The following is a 13340-nucleotide window of genomic DNA, read 5'->3' as shown; positions in this document are numbered from 1 at the left end:
TCAAAACTTAGATAATGTTCATTTCTAACGTCGTTCTATCTTTTTTAGCAATTAATGAATAACAAAGACAGAATAAAATTACTTATTACTTTAATAAATGTACTTGGTGTTTTTTTTTACATTTTTATTTAGATTATTAGATTGAAACAAAATGAGAAATAAAATTAAATTCAAAAATGAGTTTTGATTGAAATTAAATTAGATAATGCTCAGAAAAGAAAAATGTAATGTATATCGAATAAAATCAATATCGATATATGTCAATATCGATATATGTATACAGAGTGTGTTCTCATTATGCGCTCATTATGCGCTCAGTGTACGCTCATTATGATTGGTTCTTACACTTAGATCCGGCGACGAACCAAAGGTAAGAACCAATCATATTAAAGAATCACTGACCGCTCACTCAACAGTTGTGTTTCCTGAATGCGGCCATTGTTAAGGGTCAAAAAGATGACAGGTAGAATAGGTAAGGTAGCTAGCACAGGAAGAGAGAGAAGTGCGAGTTTATGTAGTGAGGGGAGTATAGATGATTATTTTAAAAGAAAAAGAGAGGTAAGGGGAAAGGAGAGGAGGAATAAGAGGCGTTTAAAAGGAGTAGGAAAATGGTGAGATTTTGAGAGGGGAAAGAATAAATGGTAATAATGAATAAAATGATGGAAGGAAATACGAGAATTAAGGAAAGAACAGAAAAAGCAAGGGGTAGAAAGCAAGAAAGAGAGAGAAATGATAAGAGATGAGATTAGGAAGATGAGGACGGATAGAAAAAGTGAGAAATAAAAAGAGAGAGGTAAGCCTTAAAATAATTATAATTATAATTATAATTAATTATAATTAAACTTATATTGTGCATAACTCGTTTACGATGAAGATGATGATAGCGTGTTTGTTCGTAATTTTTTACTCTTTCTAATTTATTACAAAGTTAAAGATGATGAACAATAGGAAAAGAAGGAGATAGAGAAAGAGAGAGATAAAGAGAGAAAAAGAGAAAGAGGTGGAGAGAGAAAGAGAGAGAGGGAGAAGGAAGAGACGAGTAAGCCTTAAAATAATAATTAAACATATATCCCGCGAAAAACGATCTAATATGAATCTAACTAAAATCATATTAAATCATATTTAATTTGGGTAAAATTCAAATTAAATCCAGATTTTATATTAAAACTATATTTGTTTAAATACAGTTTAATTTGAACTTATTAAAATCAGTTATGCGTAGATTAAATATGATCCACAATAAAATAGGGCTTTAATTAAAATTTAATTAGATCACTTATGTGGATCATATAACACTTCGAATCAAATATGGTTTTAATTTGTATTTAATAAGATAACTTATGTGGATTATATATGATCCAGAACCATACATGATGCAGAATATTTATATATAAGACTTTAATAAAAAGTTAATGTGTTCTGTATGCGACTTTTACTCGATTCAATTGCGGCTTTAACCCAAATTTGGTTTTAATTTGATTCTTATTAAAACGTATTTTTGTTTAAATAATGTTTAAATAATATTTGCGGTAAAATTTGTTTCTTTATTTGTCGAACTTAACATGTAAAATATTTGATTCAAATTAAAAAAAAATAATATAGTCATATAAGATTATATATGATCAGATCAGAATATTGCATCTCAAAGTATCCGATAGATGGCATTCGATGTAATCTGTTTCTCGTAATTAAAATTTGACAAAGAGTGTTATAAGATAACGGTATCAAGAAGACACGACACTGTCTCGCGTTATTCTCGCGCGACGCTGTCTCGGAACGACACAATTTTTGTATCAGTTATATCGTGAAGTCCACTCTTATAATAAAATAGCACGCTTAAAAAATAAAATTTTATATAATCTTGTTTAAATTTAAATTGGTATAAATTTAAATTTAAAACAAAATTATATAAAATTCTAATAAGATCAAATAACATTTATATATGACAAAATTGACTTATATGATTATATTTGACTTATATGATTATATTTGACTTATTTGATTTATATTTAACAAATTAATTTTGAATTTATTACCATATTTAATCCACATTTGGCAAATTAAAACCATATTAACTCTGCATTTCCTTAAGTCTGTGCGGCTGATTTTGCATATTTTAACAAAGCAAGGTCCAGTTTAATCCATATATAGATTAAATAAGATGGGGTACTTTAATTTGATTTAAATATGACATATTTAAATTATAATTGATTTGCATATTCGATTCTAATAAGATTCTTAATAAATTCATATAAGCTTTTAATACGGTTTTAATACAATCGTTTTTCGCGGGATTGTGCATAACTCGTCGACGATGACACAGGTGATAGCGTGTGGGTTCGTAATTTTTTTTGTTCTCCGTGATTAGATATGACAAAGATAAAGATGACAAACAAAAGGAAAAAAAGAAGAGTCGAGAGAGACAACGAAAAAGAAAAAAAAGGAAACAGAAAGAAAGAAAGAGAGAGAGAGAGAGAGGGGGAGAGAGAATGAGAGGGAGGTAAGCCTTAAAATAATAATTAAACTTATATTGTGTGCAACTTGTCTACGATGAAGATGATGATAGCGTGTTTGTTCGTGATTTTGTTATTCTTTGCGATTAGATATTGCATATATAATTAAAGATAATGAACAAGAGAAAAAAAAAGAGACAGCGAAAGAAAGAAAAAAAAAAAGAGAAAAATAGAAAGAGAGGCAGGTAAGCCTTAAAATAATAATTAAACTTATATTGTGTGTAACTCGTCGACGATTAAGGGCCAGTTCCACAAACGTCGGTTAACTCTTAACCTCAGGTTAACTTATCCTTTGTTTTTTTTCTAACGTCCCCTTTAGAAAGAGACGAAGTGAGTTAACCTAAGGTTAAGAGTTAACCGACGTTTGTGGAACTGGCCCTAAGTTGGTGATAACATGTTTCTTCGTAATGATTTTTCTCCGCGATTAGATGTGATGATAAAGTTAAAGATGACGAACAAGAGGTAAAGCAGGAGACAGAAAAAGAGAGAGAGAGAGAGAGAGAGAGAGAGAGAGAGAGGAAGAGAGAGAGAAAGAGGGAGAGGGAGGGAGGTAAACCTTAAAATAATAATTAAACTCATATTATGCGTAATTCGTCGATGATGAAGATGGTGATAGTGTGTGTGTTCGTAATTTCTTCGTTCTCCATGATTGGATATGACAAAGTTAAAGATGACAACTAAAAGAAAAAGAAGAAAAGTCGAGAGAGACAGAGAGAAAGAAAAAGAAAGAAACAGAGAGAACGAGAGAGAGAGAGAGAGAGAGAGAGAGAGAGAAAAAGAGGCGGGGCCGGAGAGTTAAGAATTCACTTTCGTAATCAAAGAGATAAGAAGCATGTTAAAAATTTTGTATATAAAAATTATACGTATTTTTTTCGAGGTTTTTAATTAATTATTAAAAGTGTATTTATATCGTTGCAAAAAACATGAAATTAAATTAAATAAAGATTTTTCTGTACAAAGTCATTTGAAAGTCGTGTTGTTATGTATATACCGTTAAATTTTTCTTAATAAGAGCAATAGCGTTGCAAATGTTGTTTTGAGTAATGATATAGAAAAAAAGCTAAAGCGTAGCGCGCGCTTGTAATGTTCTAGTCTTTTAAAAATAAGCAAGATACAAAAAATTATTTTGTAAATTGGAACAAATTATTTATTTATTTGAAGTAATATCTCCCAAACAAATAATATATTATTTGGTTACAATAAATGTAATAAGCGTTTTCACCGCTAGGCGGCTGCTAAACTCGTAAGTCAAATTCGACCAGAGACCGTATATAAGGCCCCACGGCGAAAGCGTCTATCACTTGCAGTTGTACATCATTGGAATCCATCACACCGGTCACTCGAGTGATGGAGATATGACAATTATTTATTATTTATTTATTTATATATGTAGCAGTCAACCGACTACCACATATCATATATCATGAGTTTATTTAACGTAAAAAAAGATGTACTGTATATAATATATATAATAAAGGACGTAATTGTTTGTTGTCAAAAAATATTTTTTTACTTCAAATACTTCCCATAAATATGAAACTAGTTCCAAATAAATTATTTTTTTTATATTATGAAATATTTACTTTCCTTAATACCTCCTTTTGTTACGTCAAAGATTTATTTATTTACATTAAATTATTATTTTCTTTAGTTAAAAAAATTAATTTTTTGTATACAATATTTTCACAAACAACTTGTTCGATTTAAAAGAAATATTTATTTAAGTTCAGTAAATAATTCCTTTATTTTAGATATCCATTCTTCAAGTTTAATAATAAAAATTTTACGTAAATTAAATATTTCTTTACTTGTAACATTTGTTTTTTTGATTGTAATTGCTGAGTTTCTTTTTTAAATATTTATTTTTTTCCAAGTAAAAATCATTTCTTTAGAATAATAAAATTCATTAACTTCCTTTAAATAAATGTTTAGTTAGGAGTATTCAAGGAAATAACTTTTTTGTCTCAAACACAATTTTTTTAATCTTAATACCTTTTTTTCTCAATGCGGATACTCATACATTGATAGGTGAAGAATTATGCATTGACAGAAAGGTTAAGCAAGAACGAGAATAAATTAGATCGATATATCTAAGAACCCCAACAGAAAATTCATATTAGGAAGAAGAGGAATGTGTATAAGTAAATTGTCAAGTAAATATAAAGAAAGAACGAAGGAAGGAAAAGCAGGATAGAAAGGTAAAAGAATGGTGTCGGTAAAATAACAATGAAAAGAACCTAATTTGATCAATATCTTTTTAGATAATGGTTATCCACTCGTTTTCATATTTTCGTCGATCAGAAATAAATATTAAAACATGCTTCCTATTTCAACGATAACGAAATTGATGGAAACAAAATTCTACCAAATATGGATTCTCCTGGTAAATTAATATTTTAACCCTCCGTCTGTAAACGTGGGTCTACATCGTCCGAGCCAAAATAATATCTGCTCGTAACTGTAAAACTTGCAAGCCTGCCAGAAATTATTAAATAAACAATGTTTATCAAAATTATTATAAAATCGTCAACTACTATGTAGACATGAACAAATATTTGATAAATTTTTTCAGATTTTTTAAAATACGTTAAGGTAGGGAAAAATAGCGTCGAACGTGACACTCTAAGAGTGTCACGTGCAAAAAAGAACGTATACAGACGGAGATTAAAATTACTTTTTCTAGTAAATTCCGGATGTTTTCTCATCATCACTCATTCCACGTGCGCGTAAAAAAACCCCCGCTGGGTGTTGTGGGAATCGGGATTTTCTGTCACAATATTTGTGATGCATGAGATAATCGATTTTTTATCCACCTGCATTCAAATTCTAAATTATTGTCTTTTTCAATTTTAACTCAAAAGTGTTATATTTTAAATCGAGATCCTCAATTTACAATACAATCTCTTACAGTACAGAACTACTTTACATCACTTCTTCTTTTGTTTTTAAACATTAAAATTTTTGAATATTTATTATGAATTATTTTTTTTATCTATGTTCTTGAACACAATTGTATACATATGTAAATAACATTTTAATTGTTTTCTTTAGAATTCAATATGTAATTGAATGAAAAATCATCGCATGCACTACAAATATTGTGGCAGAGAATGCCGATTCCCGCAACACCCAACGAGGTTTCTTTTATGCGCATGTGGAATAAGTGACGATGAGAGAACATTCGGATTTTACTAGAAAAAACAAGCAGCTCGATTTGTCGGATGTTTTATTTTGTCGTGAAAGGTAAATGTAATCAATTATGGACTAATGATTAGTTTTTTTAATTCCTAAGTGGAACGTAGAATCTTTTGGGAGGTATTAATAATTGCCTTAAATTCAGATGTGCTGGTGATTAGCCTACAGCACCCTGGCATGATGGCAAATGGGGAGTACATATATAACAGTTGGCAACTATATGTTGGACGGTTTTCCGAAAGACGGAGCCCAGTTTCTCAATTTCTCGCGGAGGGGTGCAGTTTAGAATATTAAAATTCCTCTAATCAGGAGGACTCAAACCCGGTTCTTCGTAATTACGAGTCTGGCGCTTTACCACTAGACCACACTGCCACCTTATTGACTATATATATAATAATATATATATATATATATATATATACATTTATTATTTTATATAATTTGTTATTTTCTACACCGAGGATGGCCAGATATTGGCCGAAACGTATGTAAATTTTATTTATTAAATAATTTAACACGAACACTTTGTTACGGCTATATGCGCCTTTTTTTATACGGTTGATTTTTAATCATTATTAAAGAATAGCCTTTTAAGATTATTATTTTATAGTTCTAATATTTTTAATAAAGACTTTTAATAATTTAAATAGATATATTCAAACATCTTCAATACGCGGGCATTTATGAACATTCATGAGCATAACATATATTTGAACATTTATATATGTTCAAAAATGTTCGAGAATTTGAAGCTTCTCGAGCGGCATTAATTCTAGGAAGGATGTAACGTTAGACTCGTTAAAGTATCGCAGAGCTGTATCATTTCTTATGTTTATATGTCACATCCGCCTCACAGCCACCGCAGGTATAGGTCCTGTCTCATTGAATACTGAGGTCAAAAGTAGTAACAAAAATTCGAGTCCGGGCCATGGACGCTTTCCGATCCAACTCTTGATGGCCGGTAATTCCTCAACCTTCTTTAGTAGTTGTTTCAGGTTCTCATACTTCTCGACGATGTCGACCTCATTCATCATAGTCATCATGAAGCTCAAGTCGTCCAAAAGAGCGACGAAAGTGAGATCGGCCCACGTCAGAGTACCGCCGACAAAGTAACCGCCATTCTTCTTCACCTGAGCGTCCAAACGCTCCAAATAATACGGCACTGTCTCTTTGGCAGCTTTAAGTTTTTCTTCTTTAGCCTGTTCGTTACTCTCATAGAAGAAACGAGCGATATCTAATGCAAGCAAAAGAATAATAAGACAAATAAGATAATGACATTTAATCATTTCAGTAGATCGAATTTATAACGCGAATGTAGAAAAAAACCTGTTTCTTCTCTATATATCATTATGTCGGAATAAATCTGTTCACATTATCGAAATGTGAACCTATTAATGTTGTGATTCAAATCTGTTTTAAAAGTAAATCTCCGGGCCTGATAAATAAAATAATCGGAAAAATATAGCGTAAGCAGAATATTATCTACTCACTAGCACGTAAATCGTACATGGTGTCGACAGTCGCATCGATTTCCAGAGACTCCCAATCGTTTTTGCCGGCAAGACTACATTGCTTCGCCAAGTAACGGCAAATAGCTGCGGACTGATCGATCTTCTTTCCGTCTACTTCAAGCACGGGTACTTTGCCGAATGGCATAGCTGAAAATTGATGGAAATGGGCATTAAAGAATTTTGACGATTAATAATTACACAATTAAAGATAAGTACAATTATTATACATTTTTAAGTCTGAATTTGATAATACAAATCTTAATTTTCATTTCTATGACAAAATTTTTTCTGCTACATAATTCATAAAAAAACTCTGCAACCTTTTATATAGCTTTATGATGTTTTGAAAGGAAGATCTTTTGTCCCTCAAATCTTATGATATTTCGATAATTGATTGACTAACTTGAACAACACGAAATTGATTTCCTTACATCAACAAGGAAATCTATTTACCATTAAACCATGCAATGAAACGAGAGTACGTTTTTTGTTAAGTGAGAATCAACGCATTGCATTTATATAACCATATAAATTTTCCTGTACAGAACATTGCAATACGTAGGGTAGACCGGGGACAAAAGTAACAGGGTACAGTTGTAACATCGTGAATATTTCTTAAACTATAAAAGGTATGTACGTGTGTGGGACCGTGAGGCGAGATTCGCTAGATGGAGCGGCATTTGTTCCTTAGTTCATTGCCGCCCCTCGCGGAACGTGCAAGTGTGCAGGAGAAGAAGTTATTTTTTTCCTTCCTGAAGTAAGTTTTCTTACGTGCATAAAATCTGAAATATTTTTCTTTCTTTATGCCGAAGGTATAAGGTTTTAATCTTTATATGTTTTAGTGATTATCTATGTTGATGATTTGCATAATACGATTGACTTTCATCCAGATATTTATGTAAAAAATTTACTTCAAATCATAAAATATCATTAAGAGACAATTGTAACATCAATGCCCGGGGACAGTTGTAGCGTTACAATTGTCCCCGTTGCTCGGGGACAACTTCAACTTAATTAACCTAACCCTTTAAATATATATGATTATAAATAGTCTTTTAGTTGAGAAAACAGTATTATTTGTTTTTGTTTGCTATAATGTAAAAATACTATTGTCATGTAACAAATTATTTTATCATTAAAGTTGCATTTCTTATAAAAAATTCGTAAGATTGATTAATTAAACCTACTAAATAACCATTATTTTGTTTATAAATGATGTGGTACAATCGTTCCTCTCTGCTGTTACAATTGTCCCGGGGGTTGGGACGGTTGTAACAGTATTCCTTATATTCTTTAAACAATAATAAATTTTTTCCTAGTTACGTTACTGAATTCAGCACAAGAAAATTTTGTAGTCAAATAAATTCTACATCTAAAGGTACAAGTCTTTTTTACGTAGATATTGTATTTTAACTGTTATAAAATCTTAAACTCAAAATGTTACTTTTGTCCCCGGTCTACCCTATATAATAAGAAATGGAAGGTTCTATTCGAGAGAGATATCATTTATTTCCAGTTCTTTCGTTTACAAGAAAGCTAAATGAAAAAATGAATGTCCCCACACAGCACAGGATATTTTGAGGGACATTTGTGCAACCGCTGGATATCCTCCGGATATTAAATATCCACTGGATATCCACCGGTTATTGAGATATCCCACTTTATCTGTAGGACGTCCCTCAGATAAAGTGTGCTGTGTGGGTCTTATTATGTATAAAATGTAGCATAATCTCTACATAAAAATAATTTGTCTAGTAGAAATAAAGAAGCATGTGCCAACGATTTAGTCGGCGCTCCAGAAGATAATGTAAAAATTGTATTTTTTGCCACGTCAACTGTACGTAAATCAGATTTCAGGAATGATCGAGTTCTATTAGTTCGCTACAAATGATCGCTAACAGCGACATGTGTTATTAATGTTAATCAGTTGTATATACTCGGCTTAATTTTTGGCCATTCATTTGGGTGGATACGTTCATCCACAAATTCGATGCCAGCATAACTGAGTAGGAATCGAATTGGCTCGCCCAATCCTATGTCGGGAAAATAAATCAGCTTGTAGGGAGGCATGTTACTGAAAGAAAAACACTTGTTAATTATTTTTGTCTTTATCGTCATTATTATGCTAGGATCATGTGGATATCTCAACGGTATAATAGATAATATAATATGCTCCAATATTTTTCGATCTCGTTAAACTAGTTTTAGTTACTGAGATGAGCTTTCAGCTTTAAATTTATTTTTCATCGATATTTAACTCTAAGCTTTATTAAATATACGTGAATCAAAATTTAAACCAGACTTTAAAACCAATTTTGATCGGTATTATTTTTGATCATTTAATTTAAAATTGAAGTTGGATTTGGATTAAAATTGTCATCAATTTTAAACAGTTTGATAAAAGTCCGAGTATAGTTATAAAAAGTATGGCATGCCGTTTTACTTTTTAATAGCAAACATTTTTAGTATACAAATAAAAACTAATTCTCCAATTTACAATAAAGAGAAAAGTGGTTTAGAAACATTATTATTATGTCTAGGCATAAAAATAATTAATTAAAATTATGTCTAGACATAATTTTAATTCGTCAAAGTAAAATTTGACGAAAATTGGATGGCACACCGTTTTACTTTTCAATAGCATAAATAATATTGTACTCGATATAAAAGTTTCGAAAAATAATTGTCTAAGAAAAATTGCGATTTTTATTAATGAATTAAAATTATGTCTAGACATAATAAAAATTGGACGAATTAAAATTATGTCTACACATAATAAAAATTCGGTATTATTTTTATGTCAAGACATAATTTTAATTTATCTAATTTTATTATGTCTAGACATAATTTTAATTCGTCCAATTTTTATTATGTCTAGACATAATTTTAATTCATCCAATTAAAATTATGTCATAACATAATAAAAATTGATAAGGCGAGCCGTTTTACTTTTAATAACATAATAAATATTCCATTCAATACAAAAGATAGAATAATAATTGTCTTAAGAAAAATCGCGATTCTTATTAATGAATTAAAATTATGTCTAGACATAATAAAAATTGGCTGAATTAAAATTATGTGTACACATAATTTTAATTCATTTTTATTATGTCTAGACATAATAAAAATGGGATGAATTAAAATTATGTCTAGACATAATTTTAATTCATGAATAAGAATTGCAATTTTTCTCAGACAATTATTTTTTGAAACGTTTATATCAAGTAAAATATTATTTATGCTACTGAAAAATAAAACGGCGTTTCACAGCGTTTTATAAAGAAATGTAGCATTATTCTTATGTGTAGACATAATTATAATGCATTTTTATTATGTCTTAACATAATTAAATCTTTCACTTTGCAAAATTTTGAAAAATTGAATGCAATTTCGTAGGAACACATTGAAGGCGTGCATTATTTAAAATGTAAAGAATAAATCGCATTTTTAAATTTTGTAATTTACATGCTGCCACAATTTAAGCGTGTCAATTTTTATTATGACATCAGTTATTTAAATTTAGAAGCATTTTATTTTTGCGTTGCATTATGAAAGTAAATCACTTTATAAAACCATTCTTAGTAAAGGAAAAAATTTATTCACCTTATTTTTATAAAAGACTATTTCCGTATTACCCACTTTTCTTATTTAAAGCTTAAGAAGGTTTAGATAAATAGTATTTCTTTAAAATATTATCATGTTGAGTCAATAATGCGGTAAACTAAATTTATGTTTTGACACAATAATTTACTGAATAAAAATTCTGTCCAAATATAAAAATAATTTAGAATTTGTATTACGCATCCTGACATTATTTAATTTACTAAATTAAAATTATGCTCAAATACAACGCACAACGTGTATAAAAATAAAACCAGATTTTCATTATAGCAGGACATAATTTTTAATCCTACAATTATTATTATGTCAAGACATAATTAAAATTCAGAATTAAAATTATGTCAAGGCATAATTTTAATTCAACGAATAAAAATTTTATTTAAATACATAAATGTTTAGATGATCAAACTTTGAATTTTAATTATACCCACATAATTTTAATTCATCCAATTTTTATTAGAAAGAATAAAAATTGTATGAATTAAAATTATGTCTAGACATAATAAAAATTGTATGAATTAAAATTATGTCTAGACATAATAAAAATTGGATGAATTAAAATTATGTCTGACATAAAAATAAATCCGCATTTTATTATGTGTACACATAATTTAATTCATACATTTTTATTATGTCTACACTAATTTTAATTCAGCCAATTTTTATTATAATTCCGCATTTCTATTATGTGTACACATAATTTTAATTCATACAATTTTTATTATGTGTACACATAATTTTAATTCAACCAATTTTTATTATGTGTACACATAATAAAAATTGGCTGAATTAAAATTATGTGTACACATAATAAAAATGTATGAATTAAAATTATGTGTACACATAATTTAATTCAGCCAATTTTTATTATGTCTAGACATAATAAAAATGAATTAAAATTATGTGTACACATAATAAAAATGCGGAATTATTTTTATGTCAGACATAATTTTAATTCAGCCAATTTTTATTATGTCTAGACATAATAAAAATGAATTAAAATTATGTGTACACATAATAAAAATGCGGAATTATTTTTATGTCAGACATAATTTTAATTCATCCAATTTTTATTATGTGTACACATAATTTTAATTCATCCCATTTTTATTATGTCTAGACATAATAAAAATGAATTAAAATTATGTGTACACATAATTTTAATTCAGCCAATTTTTATTATGTCTAGACATAATAAAAATGAATTAAAATTATGTGTACACATAATTTTAATTCAGCCAATTTTTATTATGTCTAGACATAATTTTAATTCTGCCGCTAGGGAATTTTTAAGTCGATTCTTATGAATCAAGCTTGAATTCGATGTCTAAGTATCCCAGGTTGCCGATGACGAGGTCCAGATAGTGCGCTTCATAGTTTTCGGTATCCAGGTGTAATCGTACGTTGAATTCGATGTCTACGTGTCCCAGGTTGCCGATGACGAGGTCCAGATAGCGCGCTCCGTAGTTTTCGCTGTCTAGGTGTATTAATACCTTGAATTCGATGTCCACGTGTCCCAGGTTGTCGATGACGAGGTCCAGATAGCGCGCTCCGTAGTTTTCGGTGTCTAGGTGTATTGATACCTTGAATTCGATGTCCACGTGTCTCAGGTTGCCGATGACGAGGTCCACATAGTGCGCTCCATAGTTTTCGGTGTCCAGGGGTAATAATACGTTGAATTTGATGTCTAAGTGTCCCAGGTTGCCGATGACGAGGTCCACATAGTGCGCTCCATAGTTTTTGGTGTCCAGGTGTAATCGTACGTTGAACTTGATGTCTAGGTGTCCCAGGTTGCCGATGACGAGGTCCACATAGTGCGCTCCATAGTTTTCGGTCTCCAGGGGTAAAAATATGTTGAATTTGATGTCTAGGTGTCCCAGGTTGCCGATGACGATGTCTAGATAATGCGCTCCGTAGTTTTCGGTGTCTACGTGTATTAATACGTTGAATTCGATGTCTAGGTGTCCCAGGTTGCCGATGACGAGGTCCAGATAGCGCGCTCCGTAGTTTTTCCTAGTCTGAGAGTCGTCAACTTTAACGCTAAATATCTTGCTTTGCAGGGCAGACCGCCGCATTTTTCTGCCAGATTCTTTCGTTTCGCGTCAAAACTCGTCGAATGAGCATAATTTTATTGATATTCAAGGTGCAGCGCGTATTCTAAATAATTACCATGAATTTTTATTATGTTTTGACATAGGCCGGTATTCATATTCAGATCTTGTTTCAAGACCATCTTAAGTAATATCTTAATGCATGGTCTACAATGCAAGTCGTGGGTCGTTAGTCGTAGGAAATGGACCAATCACAATCGAATTTGAAGAGAATAATCGGCTGTAATAGGTCAATTCTTACGACTCATGACTTTACGACTCGCATTGTAGACCTAGCATAAGCTGCTGATACGGCTCTGTGATTGGTTAATGACATCTTAAGATTATACTTAAGATGGTCTATAGGGCCTTAGCACATAACATGGCGTATTGGTCTACGGTCCGTA

General features: G+C 30.4%; 1 protein-coding gene across 2 annotated transcripts in view; it reads right to left on the bottom strand.

Moving 5' to 3' along the window:
* Positions 1-6512: 6512 nt before the first annotated feature.
* The window catches only part of LOC139821075 (glutathione S-transferase-like), an 8338-nt gene continuing 1510 nt past the window's right edge, over positions 6513-13340 (bottom strand). Inside the window, exons 2-4 of one of the 2 annotated variants that reach the window (XM_071791819.1) lie at positions 9157-9293; positions 7199-7366; positions 6513-6942 (exon numbers count right to left, since the gene is read on the bottom strand). In XM_071791819.1, coding sequence (XP_071647920.1) covers positions 6548-6942; positions 7199-7366; positions 9157-9289 — 696 coding nt within the window. In that variant the 5' untranslated portion in view covers positions 9290-9293 and the 3' untranslated portion in view covers positions 6513-6547. The remainder of the gene's footprint in view (positions 6943-7198; positions 7367-9156; positions 9294-13340) is intronic. The other variant, XM_071791820.1, reaches the window with a different exon arrangement.

Source organism: Temnothorax longispinosus, chromosome 10, assembly GCF_030848805.1.
Source record: "Temnothorax longispinosus isolate EJ_2023e chromosome 10, Tlon_JGU_v1, whole genome shotgun sequence".
Taxonomy (NCBI): domain Eukaryota; kingdom Metazoa; phylum Arthropoda; class Insecta; order Hymenoptera; family Formicidae; genus Temnothorax; species Temnothorax longispinosus.
This window is presented reverse-complemented; position numbering and strand designations above follow the sequence as displayed.